Source organism: Athene cunicularia (assembly GCF_003259725.1).
Source record: "Athene cunicularia isolate RWA chromosome 3 unlocalized genomic scaffold, athCun1 chr3_part1, whole genome shotgun sequence".
NCBI classification, from domain to species: Eukaryota; Metazoa; Chordata; class Aves; order Strigiformes; family Strigidae; genus Athene; species Athene cunicularia.
In genome coordinates, this window is record NW_020799097.1 from 60,694,683 (window position 1) to 60,709,965 (window position 15,283).

Genomic DNA, 15,283 nt, shown 5'->3' on the forward strand with positions numbered 1-15,283 from the left:
ATCTTGTCACTTGCTGGATTTCCTGTGAGTTAAAAATCCTCAGGCATAGATAATTCATTTTCTCTTACTTGAGAACTTGTATCCTTTTCCTAGGAGGAGAAATGTCTTATACCATGGTCTGTTACCATGTTACTCATTCAGTTTCACATCATAGCAATAATTTTTTAAATGGCATTTTATTCAATTTTCCACTTTGGTACAAAGTACAAGAATTGAACAAAACCATATTAAGTATCAGGCATGTTTTCTGCAGCACTTACTGTGGCTGAGGAGAATCAGCAAATGAGTAATGTTTTTTGCTGTCTTAAAAATCCATTACCATCCAGTATAGCCTAATGCAATCAAATCTTTTCTTCCTCTCTTCTCTCAGCTTTTCTTTTACTTTTCACATACACATCGTTAATAGAATATGAGAGGTTTTTCCAGCACAAAATGAAAAGTTTGTTCTTGTAGTTCTACAAAATATAACCTGTGACTGAGGTGAGTTGTAGTGATGAACGCCCTCTGAATGTCTAGGATTACCTTTCTCTTGTTAAAGTGAAATTTGGTGTAGTGTTTGCATGTTTTGAAACACTGTTGATCCTCTGGTTTAATGAAATAAATGTTATTTTCTGTTGACCCTACCTGTGTGCCCTGTTTACGCATTGTGTATGTTCTCTGTTATAATTGGACTGAAACATTTGGAAGGAGGGCCAGGAATTATAAGGACAGAGGGCTTGGTGTAACACAGCCCAGATCATGGAGGTGTTGCCTGTAATGCCTACTTCACCGCAAGTGAATAATAATAATAGTATAAAATAATAATAACTCCATTCCAAATGAAGTGCATCATTTTGCTTTGAAAGATTAATTTCATTCCCTTGATCCTTTTTTAGCCATAATCTCTATAGAAGGCATAAAATAAGAGATTACAGGCTCAGACTTCAGATAAAAACATGTTATATGTAAGATGTGTATAAGTATAAGCTCTACATCAGCAGTGGAATACCTAGATCAACATGGTGCTGCACCCAGGCTGTGAGGACAGCCTAATTCTCAAGTGCTCTAGGTTACTGCTTCTGGTGCCCAGCATGGTGACAACACATAACCCTCTGATGTATAGCTATACCTGCATTCTTGGAGCTAAAACCACATTGCAGTGTGCCACATGATTATCGTGTTTACCCATCTTGGGAAATCTCAAAATCATGAATGATATAATATGATCTTGAGGGGAACCACTGCTCATCTCTTTCCTTCTCCTCATCCTTAATGAACTTTTCTTGGTCCCTTTAGCCAAATATAGAAGTGGGAGAATTTTTCTATGTGGAAAACATAAACATAAAGGTAAAGGGAACTATGGAATCAAGTACGTTGCTGTTTAGCTGGAGTGAAGAAAAAATACCTGCTTTTGATTTCACAGTTGCTTCTGAATGTAGCGAGTAGAAATGCAAAAACTGGTTTTGGCCTGAATATCCAGCCTTTATTCTTCTACTCTGAGTTGGGGAAAGACTGAGAAAAATTTTACTTTAAAATAAGAGGGGATGAAGAAACAAAGATGAAACTCCAAATTAGAACTGTTTAGCCTGATAGAAATAAAAGGCCAGAAAACCAGCTGGCATAAATAATCAGTTCTTCACTGATGTTATGGGGACAGAATAAGAATTATTAGGATGCTGAAGATGAAGAGATGAAATTGTGTATATTGTGTAGGTGGACATAACATCTGTGAATGGAAAAAGAGTGTAAAGAGGAGAACCATCAATTTTAAGGCATGGTAATGAGAAATTCATTACGGTACAGAGTGTAAGTTGGTAAAAGTCTTGAGGATTAGTTCAGTTTTTGGCATAGCAGATGTATTTTTCTGGATTGATTTCATTGAAGTGCTGCTAGAATAGATTTTGGCTCAATGAATTTGAGGAAGTAGAAATATGGGGGAAGAGAGAGAGGGAGTTATTCTTTTGCTAGAGTGCAGTGTAGCTAGAGTGTAGTGTAGAGTGCAGTGTAGCTGTAGGGAATTACTGTCATGAAAGAAGTGTTGTTATTAGGTAGGGAAATGTTTATGTTCTTAAGGAGTTTTATGCTGTTTCACAAAGAAAATTCTTTTACAGCTACTTGGTATTTAGCATAGGAAGGATGTGAAAGTAAGGCCAACTGGTTTAAACAAATAATCAAGACTCAATTATTTTTGATTTCTAATGGTGAAACACACTGAAGAATAATGTTAATTTTGATTACTAGATGATTGTTCATCAACTTCAGATACATGCACTGTTCATAAAGAAAATAGGATGGGAAAAAAAAAAAGAATGTTGTCATTATTTTTTTTTTCCTTGTCCTAGATTATGAAGTCTGCTTATTTTATGTGAAGGATTAACTGCATTAAATTTAGTTTTATGACATGGTAAAGTTTCAGGGTTTTTTCATCCATAGGTTTCATTAAGTGATCTCTCTTTATGCTATACTCTAGATTCCTGTGAATTAGATTAAGTGAACTGTGGTCATACCTTCAGCATTCTTAACACTTTAACTATAGCTATTTTGATTTCATACAACTGAGGTCACCAAAAGCCCCATGACACAGAGTAATTTATTGTGACTAAACACATCTGAACTTGATGCTTATCTTACCTGAATATTTTTCTTTGAACATCAAGATTCACTGTTCTTGAAAGCAAGTATATTTGGAGTTTTAGAGAGAGATTAAAGTTGAGGAAGAACTTGTCCTGAAGAAAATCATAAGCAGTAGTTTTATGGGTTCAGAGCCAGAGCATTTAAAAAGAGGTTGAAACTTTTATGAACTAATCTTTCCAAGTGCCAAAAATAAATTTACATATCTTTTATAAACCTATATGTGGTAGAGAAGTGAACATTTATACAGTTACATCTCACAAAATCAGAGTGAAAACTTATGTCAAATTCTAGTTTAAAAAACCTCACATTTAAAGTGGAGGTTATGTGGCAAACAAAAGGGAGGGAAGAAAGAATAAATGCATAAGGCAAAATATATAATAAAGGGTATTAAGACAGGAAATGCCATGATAAGTACTCAATGATTTTATTTTTTTTTTAATTACATTCAAATTGGCTTAAGGGTGTTGCGTTAGTTTTCCCAAAGCTATTAAAAAATTTGGTCAGATTCTGTAGACTTGATCCATGAAATGCAAGACAGCGACAATGCTTACTGTTATGTTCAGAAATACATAACTTCATGGTTTGCCCCAGAAGCTGATGAAATGGATTCAGTTCATTCATTCAAGATCTTGGGGGAAAAGGACTAGACCCATCTATTTTGACCACCTTAAGATGTAGTTACACTACCAGTTCAAACCTGCGTAAGATGCAGCTACCAAAAGAGGTGACACTAACCTTCATCCATTAGGTTTAGGGTCTAATTAAGTATGATTACAGAGATGTTAAAAACACCTTGAAAATGACATTTTTCCACAAATATTGCATGTTATTGCAGTACTTTATGGCCACTGTTGGACATCCCCTTGGATTGCAATTATACTTGCATCTTAATCTTTTTTGGACAAGATTTCATCTTCCTTTTGCAGTTCAAGCAGTATGCAGCTGTGTTTCACAACTCATGTTACTGCAATTGAAATAATTAAAATGCATGTTGATTAAAATTTGACTTTTGTCTTCATAATTTACAAATATGTTCAAAATTGCTTTCCCTGATGTAAAACATGTACTATGTGAGAGACTATTTGATAGTATGAGTTTGTATGCAGTCTTTTTCTGAGTTCAGGAGGAGCAACAACACAGGATCAGCTTGCTAAGATTCACTTGTTAACACTTGTTTAACATCTGTCTTAGTCCAAAAAAAGGTTGCGTTTTTTCAGTCTACTTGACAGTAGCATGAGGAAGTCAGTCAAAATAGTGTCCAATTGGAAGCTTTATAACAGATGAATCCTGAAGAAATTAAATTGAAATTCACAGAGAATATAAGAAGGATAAGAAACAGTAATGAGAGGTGAATGTATATTAAATAACTTCCCTTATCACACTTCTGAGTAAATGTTCAATTTTTGCAGTTGATGGGTCCATAAACAGGGACTTAGAATTTGGCAATGCATTTGGACTTCAGCGGTTAAAATCTATGTATATCCTGTTTTGGTTAGCTGCTGCATTTCTTGGGTCTATATCTCCCTCAGCTCAGACATGACCGTTCGGCTCGATCTGTGGTCAGTGGTGACCAAGGTTGATTGGGAAGCAACCTGTGCTGTCTCCCATTGTGTGTTACATTCTCAGTATTATTTCTGGAGAGCCACTGAAGATGAGGGGCTGCCAGGTCTGTCCTGTTCCAGAATTTGGCTTTTCCCTGGGAAGCTGGGAAGCCTGGTCTCTGGCTCTGAAAACAGCAGGAGACTCCCCCTTGGCTGCATCCCGGCAGGAGGAAGGACTCTCCTGCTCTCCTCACTAGCCCTGCCAGCCCAGGCGGCTCCTGTTCACCCTTGAGCTGTTAGTACCAGGCAGCACTGTGGATCATGAAGGGGAGTAAATCATTCTGCCTGGATATTTACTATTGCAATCTGCCTGGAAGCTTTTGTTCTCCTATTATCAGCACCCACAGTGAATTTTCCTCTGGTTATGTAAAACCACTTTTGTAACTTGGGTTGTTTTCTCCTCCTCCTGAGTGTCAGTAAATAGAGTAAAACAGCCTTTTAAGCCATCTTCTTTCCTTCAGCCATTGTTGTTACCTGTTACACTAGAGTTCTTTTAAATTCATTAAGCTTAAGTATTAAGCTATATTAAGGGAGTCAGGAAATTTCTCTGTCAGTAGGTCTTTTTTAATAGGAAAATAAAACCAAGATATTTAACAGAACTCCTGGTGTGCCAGGAGCAGAATCTTAGTTACCTTTTGTTGTTTGTGTTTTCAAGGCTCATGCCTCTGGCATTGCATCCTTCAGTGCTCATAGAAGGAAGAGTAAGTTTAACAGAGCACATCCTGTTTCTCCACTTTTAGTTAGGGGTGGTGAGAAATTTTAGATCACTGAGCTTCAGAGAGTTTTGTCTGAAACAAAACAAACCTCCAGCTAGAAGGGAGCTGTCCTGCTGTCATTACTGAAACTGTCAGGAGCACCATTTTTTCACCATTTTTCCTGAGTAGCTGCAACACCCTTAAATTCCTCTTTACTAGAAATTCCTAATTTTGTTGGCCTTATTCCATGATGGGCCAAATCAAATTAAAAAAATCTTTCCAACAAGCTAGAAACTCATGTGTTGAGCACAAAGGACAGATGGCTATTGCCTGTATTGCCTTGTTAGACAGTGCTGTATTTGCAGAGCAATATATGTAAAACTAAGTTTGTTAGATTTCCAAGAGGAGAGCTAAACTACACCCGCTGCTTAACATCAAGTGGAAACATCCAGCAACACAGATGTCATCAGCATCATGTCATAATGAGATGATCATTTCACCCTTCCTCTCAGTGCCTTATTTGTGCCAATTCCTTAAGTGACCACTCAAGAGACATTTCATGGAAGTCCTTCCTAATTAATGAGGAAATGTTCAGAGTTGTGACTTTCCTGTCTATGCTTATTGTGTTGATTAGATACGGGCACATGCTCATGTTTGTGTTCATTACTTCAAAATCATGATCTTGAAAATGCTGGCTCATTCAGTCTGTTGTAGGGGTGGGAAGAATGTGGTCTGGTTAGCTTGGTATTCAATATATTATGGACTGTGGGCTCACTGTCTTTGCAGGGCTAAGGGAGATGATATTTCTTTAATGTTATAATTCTGTTAATATATATGGCCTACCAAATTTATCTGAAAATCATCAGTAAAGAAAATGTTCAACACATTGGTCTGATGCATGGGACATTGCAGTTCAGTATGTAGGTGTGGGAACCTCATCTGATTTCCACGGAACTCGATGAGATTTAATTTAATTTTGAATCAGATACTATAGACACAGAAGTGTAGTGTAGCAAAAACTAAATGTAGACATGACAATGTTTCCACAGGCAGCAGCTGGGCTTAGTAGCTTTGCAATAGTCCACATCTGCCTGGGTGTTGAGTATATACGATGTCTTCACTCTTAGGTCTTTTCCTGCTGAAACAGAGATAGTGAACCATGGTAAAGGCACAGCCATTGACATTGCAAACTGTATGAATTCACATGCTGAAATCTTTCTGGAATTTGTTTTATTTTACTTCCGTTGTTTCCTCCAACCCTACCACATACAGAAATAATTGATACTCATCTGCTGAAGGCTTTTTAGTCTGTCAATAGTTAGAGTAGTTGTCTCCTTTTTTCTAGTCCCCCTACCCTGCACACCAACATAGCTTTTGACCCTGTGTAGAGGAGTTAAAAAGCTGTTATCTTATAGTCAGGGATTATAATGAGTTGGAGTCACCATAGAAGGGGCGTCTTGTGGTAAAAGCTTTACACGTATACAACATCACCTTCTTGGTTTCAGTAAGAGACACAGTGTGAGTAGAAAAATTAAGTTTTCCATCATTCAGGAGGAGTTTCTTAATGTTTAGTTTTTGAAAGATTGCCTGAATCCCTTGTGAGATTCTTTGTTTCTAGAGCTTGTAAAAACAGTGTTAGAAAACTGATGAACCAAAAGGTAGACGGAAGCATGTCTGTTACCACAGCCCTCCCCAGGGTGCAAACTGTAACCCCTGCTCCCAAACTGTAACCCCTGCTCCCAGCTGGTCTCAGTCACCTATTCAAACTATCAAGGGTCTCCTTTATAATTTGGCCCATGTTGGCACCATTTTGTTGTGATGAAAGGTTGTTGGAAGGAAAAAAAAAAAGTGTGTGGAGGCCATGAGGCAAGGATTGCAGAACATTGTGTTGGAGCATATCTGGTAAAAGTTTGTGAAACTGGCTTTTTCTCATAAAAATGAACTAGTAACATAAACAGGAGAGGGATCCAAGTAACTGTCCTGCCTCTCTTCAAATCTGAGATATCCACATGGACTCAAACAGGCTGTGTCAGGACCATGAAAATGCTGTACCAGGATCATGAAATCTGATTTGTTCCAGTGCAGTATTTAAAAATCTGTATCACAGTCTTATAAAGCATTTAAGGGGGTGTTGACCTGGGAAAGTAAACCTAGTCCAGTAGGGAGTTACAGCAGTGAATTTGAATCCAAACTTGGATTTGTTTGCAGGGATCTGGTTGATGTCCATAACTCCATAACTGCTGGCAGCATACTGTAGGATCATAAAGCCCCTTTTGAATAATTCTGTGCAGCTGATAGTTCTCTCTTATAAAAAATGGTGGTCATTTCAGGTTAATAGGTGTGCTTCAGTTTCAGTAATAAAAAGCACTGCTTAGCATGGATGCATTGAGATATATTCACAGATTATGAATTTGTTTTCATCTTCAGAAAAATAAAGAAGAGAATTCTGGGATAAACAAACTGAAAGGGTATGGTGGTTTGTTTTTTTTTTTTCATTTTTATGCTGAGCCACATGCAGGAGAAGGCAGTGCAAATCTTTTATTCACAGGCACAAAAATAAAGTAGTGGCACAATTTATACTGAAAGGCACAGCATAGAGGCACATACAGTGCATGTTCGGTTTTCAGAACAGAGTTCACAAATAAAGCAATTTTTAGGTGTCCCTTTGAAATCTAAAACATTCATATCTACAATGGCTTTTACTGATATTTTGATAATTCCTGTAACATAAGACATTCTACACAAAGAAGCATTTGCCTGCTGTAAGGGAATTGTATACATCTAAGAAGCAGGCAAGCAGCAGATGCAGCATGGAGAGAGAGAGAGAAAGAGAGAGAAACAGGCTATATGTGCATGTTAAATATTCGTAAATATAGATGATCAATACCTGTTATCATTACGTGACCTATTTCTTTTTGTCAACAGTCATGAATAGGAATGAGACAATAGTGTACAACTACCTTGCCAGTGAACCTCAGCATTGCATAGACACTCACGCAACTGCTATTTAGGGAGTCTGAGAATATAAACAGAGCATGAGTGAATCATACAGCCCTATGTGCCAGTCCACCAAGGTGGCCAGGCAGATAAATCCAAGGGCACTCTCCATACAGGGGTGTACACGCATTCGCACGTCAGGCACATCCCATGTATGTCTTCCCAATGGGAATGTAGAGCGTACTTAGGAGGTACCATAGACTCAACTCCAGACTGTTAGTGAGCCCTGAATATCTCAAAATATTAAAACCAAACAAATAACAAAAAAAACGCAAAACATTCTTCTGTAGCTGTATAAACTGTGCTTTTAAAAGGTTCATTTGAAGTAGGGAATTTACTTACACAGCTATCTATCTATCTAATTTGAAGTTTTAAATGCAACAGTATTGCAGTGGTTTTTATACATGAGAACTGTTTTGCAGAAAATATTTGAGACAAGATTTCTGTCCTTTTTTAGACTGTAAGAATAATACATAATGTACTACAAGTAAAATTACATTCTGAGTAAATATAATCACTACTGCTTTGTGGTATCTGGAGGCCTTTGACTGATTAGTCATAGTCTGCATATTAAGTACTATAGGATCTAGTGTCAGAGTGGCTGAGCACCATATTTTCTATTGATTTTGTTCAGAGTGCATGGACAGCTTATTAGAGCTGTGTGAGTAACAATTTCTGTGATTCACTAGCAGTTCTGAAAAATAAGAAAGTCTCCCAATTGGAAACCACAACGTTTGGGTTTTTTCTAGTGAATAAATAGACTGGGACAACCAAAACATTTTGTCGATCATCTTTAATAAAGCAAAGGAAATTTGGCATCAAAGAGAGGGCTGCATTCAAAGGAGCATGTGGGATCAATTCATAAAAGCTAGGAGGAGAAGCTGCTCATATATATCTTAGGTCTCCTCAGAGAGCCTGAATTAAGTCCCTCCTCTAAGTAAGTTAAAGGATAAGTTTAAGCCCAAGTTTTGGAGATAACGAAAGAACGTAGTAAGCAGTGGGCCAGAGAACATGTAGTATGTAGCTGCTCTGAGTGGTTTGAGTGGTGCCTGTGCCTCCCTCAGACTTGCATATTAACCTAAAATGTTTCTTCTTGGAAATACTAAACCCATTTTTAATGTTTCCTTTTATTTTTTAAATTTTGTTTTAACTATTCCCATAGTTGCCTTTTAAAATATTTTCTTAGAGTATTTTTCAAAACGTAACAAAATGCTTTACCCAGGTGTAGTCTGATGGCTCTTCAGCCAGAGAGCGCATTTCTTCCTTCCCCACAGTAACAGTGCTGTGGAGGCCCAGAACTGGAGGAGTTTGGTCTGGTTTGCTGTTTCAGGCAGAATGCTCAGATTAACAGCTAGTAAAGGCACTCTTTATGAATTATGTTTTATCAGTGAAATCACTCCTGGTTTGTTCAATCCACTAGGAAGACTAATAAAAGTCTTTTAGAATTATAATCTATATGTGCTAGAAACTTGAATAAATTTACATATATGAAAAAGAGCAAATTTAGATAATTGAACAGTGCAGAGCTTTGTGCTGAGAGCATACAATAGTATCTCTTTCACCAGATGTGTGTGACTAAGCAGCCTCTATTACTGGTTGCAGAATGCTAATTCCAGAAAAGGACATTAAAAGTATGGCCTTTAAATACAGATGGAGGGAGTTATTTACCTAGTGCAAGAAATTGCAAAGTGGCAAATTACATGGCCAGTGGGAATCAGAAAATAAAGTGTGCTTTTCCTGGATTGCATTCTTCATAAAATGAGGATGCTGTAGCAAGCTGTGTAGTTTATTAGGAAAATGATTTGTGAAAAAGTACAGTTTGAAAATACATGTGATGATGCATGAGTATCCTCACTATGTATACAATTATTTCATTGTATATGTTTATTCATGTGAACTTATAACAAAGCAGGGAAGTGCCAGCTTATTGCTTTTATCAGCAGATATCTGGACTGCTGGAACTTGCATTCTTTAAACGTCAGAGTTTTAAGTTAGTAGAAAGTAGAGAGACAAGGAGGGAGTATATGGTTTTTTCCAAGTTTTACACTTTGTTTAGAAAAAAATATCTAAACTGCACTTAGAGTATTTTAGTCATTTTTTCCCACGAGAAACTCGTGAATTACAAGCAATGAATAAATAAGTGGAAGATTTTAGATTTATTAAGCAAAATCACAGAACAAGGGCAGCTAAATTTAAGAATACTGTTAAAATGTAAATTCATCATGTGCCTTATTCTTCATCTTTGCCCAGATGGCGCAGGTGGTTGTCGGCCAGAAGAAATTAAATTTGCAAGCTTACTCCTCTAAGCTGAGTGGGTGCTCCTAGTGTTAGCCAGTAGCTTTTACTGGAGTGTTACAATAAAAATGAACAGTGAGATATTTTGGAACTGATATACTGTATACATCTTTGTGAAACACTTTTGATTCAGAGCTTGGAAAATTACTTTTTACAATCGGGAAGAGGCAGCTAATAACTTAAAATCCAGCTCAGACAGAGGCTCCTGATACATTTACAGCTACCATCTTTCTGTGGCAATGAATTCCTTCTCTTGTCTGTTGTGACGCATAGGTGAAAAACATGCAGCAGAGCCAGATGATGCAGAGCTGCTGAGCCTCAGCAAAAGGCTGGTGGAGAACGCGGTGCTGAAGGCTGTACAGCAATATTTAGAAGAAACGCAAAGCAAAACCAGACAGACTGATGGAAGCCCTGTGAAAACTGAAGAAGCAGCAAGCAGCAGTAAGAATGAGAGTGACAAAGATAACAGCAAGTGAGCACTGTGCAAAAAGCCTGGGAGCGTATATCCCATCAAGAATAACCACAAAAACATGTCCCAGCCCCCCACTGAAATTTGCTAAGTGGTGCTGGGTGACAGGCACTCTGCTTTGTGAGTCTCTTATCAAAAGTTTGTTCTGAATCGAAGGACACTGTCTACTGGTTTAATAAGTGCTTGCACTGCTGAAAACCTGTTGAATGCTGGGAGGGATGGACGATGGAAAAAAGACAAGAATGGTGAAGCAGGCGACACCAGCCTTCACTGGCTCTTGATACCAAGAGTTCCTTCCTTGCTTGTGAAGAGAAACTGAACCCTTTGCATTTGCCTTTCAGACTGTCATGAATGGCCATGGAAGAGGTCTTGCCATAAGTGGAAGCAATGCCCTCTGCCTGAGGGTTTGGCACTGCCGCAGGGCTGCTTACTCCGTGTGAGAGAGCACATGCTGTTTCCTAGTCAACAGCAGTCAACCCCAAGCTAAAAATTACCAGTACAGATATTCATCGCAGATACTATTACACAGTATGTAATATGTCAGGAGTTTCTTTTAAATGTGACAGTGTACTGTTCTTTACTTTTTGGTAGCATTTGTTGATGTAAATTATATTTTTTTGACAAAGTACCTTTTTATAAAAAATCAATATGGGCAAAAGGCTGAGCACTTAATACTGTCCAAGCCAGATATGATCTCTTTACCTCCATTCATTCATGATTCTAAATGACATTAGTTGCTATAAAATGTATTATATTGTTCTTTTCCTCTAGGAAAGAGCCATGAAGCAGACTTTGTAAAGGAAGCTTTGCACAGAGAAACACAGACCCTGTTATCCAAACTGAATCAGATAAAGGAGCTGTTATCCAGTCCCGAGATCCGCACGAAAATTAGCAAAGAACTGTTTGAAGACAGGCACAACTCTAACAGTAAATGGAAAAGTTGTATTGACTCTGGATCTCCAAATGCATGACTGTAAATTGCCATGATGTAAAATCTCATTGGGTTGTTTAAAGACAACAGTTATCATCAAGATATTTTACTTTCTGTTTCTTTTTTACTGAAAATATGAATGGGTGTAAGTGGCTCATGAGGAATCATGCTGAAATACTTGCACAGAAGGATTATATTTCATAATGATGAAGTACAGTCACTCCTGAGCACTGCTTTGAAACATGCTTGAATGTGCAGGTATATGCCATGACTCCAAAGTGGAAAAATACTGGTTTCAGATAAATCTGAGCAAACACTGTGCCCTTCCTTTTTCATTGCATATAATTTAGATTTTTGTCATAGATCACTTCTCTAGCAATGATATACAAATATTAAAAAACGGATGCTTTTAAATACTTTAAAATGTATATTTGAAAAAAAACCTCTTTTAATTATCTGCCTTTTGGATATGTACTAGCATTTTGGGTTAGCACTGTCTGGTTTTCGTTTTTTTTAAAACAGCACTTGAATACTTGTAGAGATGCTTACATGTTGTTTCTGCTGATGTTTACACTAACTCAAGAATGTTTTAAATTTCAGAATGAAATTCAGGCTCCACTGGTCTCTATAGCAGACTCTCACTGGCTTTAATGGAGTCAGGATGCTGCAATTAAAGTTTCTTGTGAAATTAATAATATTCCTTGAGATAATATTTGCATTTTTACTTTTGTAGAACAGTGTTTTTGTCTTCTTTTGATGTTTCCTCCATCTCTACCGTCTGCTGCCGGAGGCGGGATGTCAGTTTGCTCTCATAGTTCCCGCCACATACCTGTAAGATTCACCGAAGCTTTGGATGTACAACAATGCAGGAGTATGTCCAATATCTGCATTTTTATAAACATTGTTTAAAATTGCCTCTGGTCATAAAAGCTATGTAATATATGTTGTGATTGATATCAGAGTTGTGCTGTTAGAACAGCTGTGTGCATATTCTTCATTGGTCTCAAGCACTGGTCATTTATCTCATGCATCAGAGCGTTGGGGTTTTTTTCTCATTTATTATATAACAGTATATTCTGAAGGGTGACTCATACATGCTATGTTCACAATAAAGTATTTTTTTCCTTTGCACTCTTATGTACATTTTCACCCGTCTCCACATGGACTTTAATAAAATTAAGTACTTGAAAGTAACAGGATTGGCAGAAACAGTGCTTATATGAATCACATCGTTGACTACAGATGTTGTGCCAAGATACTGATCTGGAGCTTGAATGCTGAAATTACATGAAGAAATTCATGCAGATAAGCCAATCCCAAGTCATTATTGTTTTACATGACAAAACTTTGAAACTCTAGGGATTAATTTATATTCTGGGCAGCGTGGGTTTAAAAGGAAGTAAATCAGATTCCTAGAGGTCCATATCCACACTTCAACATCAAAAACTGAGTTTTAGTTTAATGTGTCTTTGAGGTAGTGATGCATAGCTTATTCCAGGAAAGTGTTGGCATTTCAAAACACATGGTGGAAGTTTGACCATGTTTTGTTTTCGGTTCTGCCTTCTAGCTTGCTCATAGTCAAAAGAGTATTTCTACACTGCTGATTGTGGAGAAGTCTGTGACAGGTTTAAAATCAGTAGCTCAGCTTCCAGGACTAGTCTAGCTAGTAGTCTTTGGATTGCTTGTGACCTACTGAGAAACTGTTCCTGACATCTACGCTTGGTCTAGGCATAGAGCACAAAAGTTGCAAAAGCCATACATTTGATACCTGAGCAGCCTTTGCCATGAATTGTCTGCACAGCTGAGCTGTGCATCGGAGGTGTTTAAGAGTTGACATAGGAACCAGAGAAATCAGTAAATCTATGTAAGTCCTGACCAACAGACACCAGTTCTCTGATGTAGGAAGAGAGCCCATTGTAGAAACTGGTATCTCCAAACATGGGCGAGCACGGCATAAGGATGCTCAGTCGGGAAGTTAGATAGTAATGCAGCAGATGAATGTGCATCAAGATCTTTGTGAAAAGGAAACTAAATAGTGTTTCTGTGTTGAGTGAAGTTGATATAAATTTAAACAGGACTGAAGCTTAAGGTCAGATTCAGATATTCTATCCGGATACACACATATTGGGACCCACACTGGATACTGCCCTGTATCTACTCATGGTCCTACTGAAGTAAGTATGATGCTTTGCGTGGCTTAATACTACTTCATGGCAAGGTTATATAATCTGGCAGTTAGGATTCAAGAAGCTTCATGTTCTATATTTACAGAAGTGTCTGATTATAACTGTGCACACTTTTGTATGTGCTATTTTAGCCTAAAGCCCATGTGAGTGTGTCATGGATCAAAGAGTGTCAGCCATGCTTCATTCTGGTGACAAGAGTGATACTGTTTCATTTTTATGTCAGTCTAGACATGACTCATATTCTTGTTAGAATTCTGATTTTATAAGTCTTGAGACATATCCTACACATTTATGTAGTCAGCAAGCAGGAAAAATAGAAAAGCAAAGCCACTGCACTCTGCAGAGCTTGTAATTTGAAGTTTAGTAAAAACACGTGTACTTTTTAAATTCAGTTATGTCTTAGAATATGCTTGTGAAATGAAGTATAAACCGAAACTTTTTCACTGCAGGTGAAATACTACCTGCAGAGGCAGTTGCAGCCCCATGGAAGCCAGGAAGGAATCCAGTTGCCTCAGGTGGAGCCTAGTAGCCAGATGCCTGAAGGTTGTTTCACTCTGCTTCTAGCCTGGGACTTTGTTTTGCACAATCTTTTTCAAAACAGTCTTTTATCTGTGAATGTCCTCTGCCTCTGTTCAGCTGTTCATGGCACTTTGTCCTGGCCTGAGAAAGTGAGGGTCTGAATCGTGCTGTGGCTTTCAGCTTTTCAGCATCCCTTTGGAGAAGGGGGAGGTTGTCACTGAAATCCCAGAGAGGTTGATGTCTTTGCAGAGACACCTCTGGTCTCTGCCAGAGGTCAGAGGAGGGCCTGCGTGGCTGTTTGCTGAAGCCTTCATCTAGAGGTGACTGCTGTCTGATCCTGTGGCAGTGGAGATGGCCCAAAACCACCCAACAAAAGCAATTCTTGAGGGATGCACCCTCCCAGGACTGAGACGGTGAGTGAGTCAGCTGTGTGATTAGCAGGTTGGTTAAAGTAGGTGTTTTATCTTTATGAAAATTGTTCTAAATCATGGTCATGTAGTAATTGAATTTGTGAAAACCTTTTGGAATTTTGATTCTTTTGTAAATTTTCACATAGTAATAAGGGGTAATCTCTGCAACTGATGAAGGTGCATTTGGTTTCAAAGAGCTCATTAGTGCTGTACCATAATGTTCTATAGAAATGCTTTGCACTTTTTATTTCAGTTAAACAAAATCATTATGTTGGCCTGCTTTCAGAGGCAAGGAGTCGTACCATTCTTATGGGAAAGGAAACTGTTTGAACCCTGGAAATAGGAGCACGTTAATGCTGACATGTGTTTTACTCTGCTGTTCCTTTGATCACACAGTTTCTGTATAAGCAAGTTCTTAGTGTGCATTCATTTCCTCATTTATATTCTCCTCATGTTAAGTCTTTATAATGAGAACATTTGTACTGAATGAAAAACAGTCCTGAGAGATGACTGGGCTGAGAAATAAAATGCACTCATATTGGAGCAATAATTAGAAGAGTACATAGG

The 15,283-nt window shown here is 38.0% G+C and overlaps 1 protein-coding gene across 6 annotated transcripts in view; it reads left to right on the forward strand.

The window, feature by feature from the left end:
• Positions 1-12,736, forward strand: part of AKAP7 (A-kinase anchoring protein 7) — an 88,299-nt gene extending 75,563 nt beyond the window's left edge. For 2 of the 6 annotated variants that reach the window (XM_026845183.1, XM_026845186.1), the window contains 2 exons: positions 10,475-10,673; positions 11,442-11,581. In XM_026845183.1, coding sequence (XP_026700984.1) covers positions 10,475-10,673; positions 11,442-11,454 — 212 coding nt within the window. In that variant the 3' untranslated portion in view covers positions 11,455-11,581. Of the gene's footprint in view, positions 1-10,474 lie in introns of all 6 variants that reach the window. The other 4 variants (XM_026845187.1, XM_026845184.1, XR_003398018.1 and 1 more) reach the window with 3 other exon arrangements.
• Positions 12,737-15,283: the final 2,547 nt, after the last annotated feature.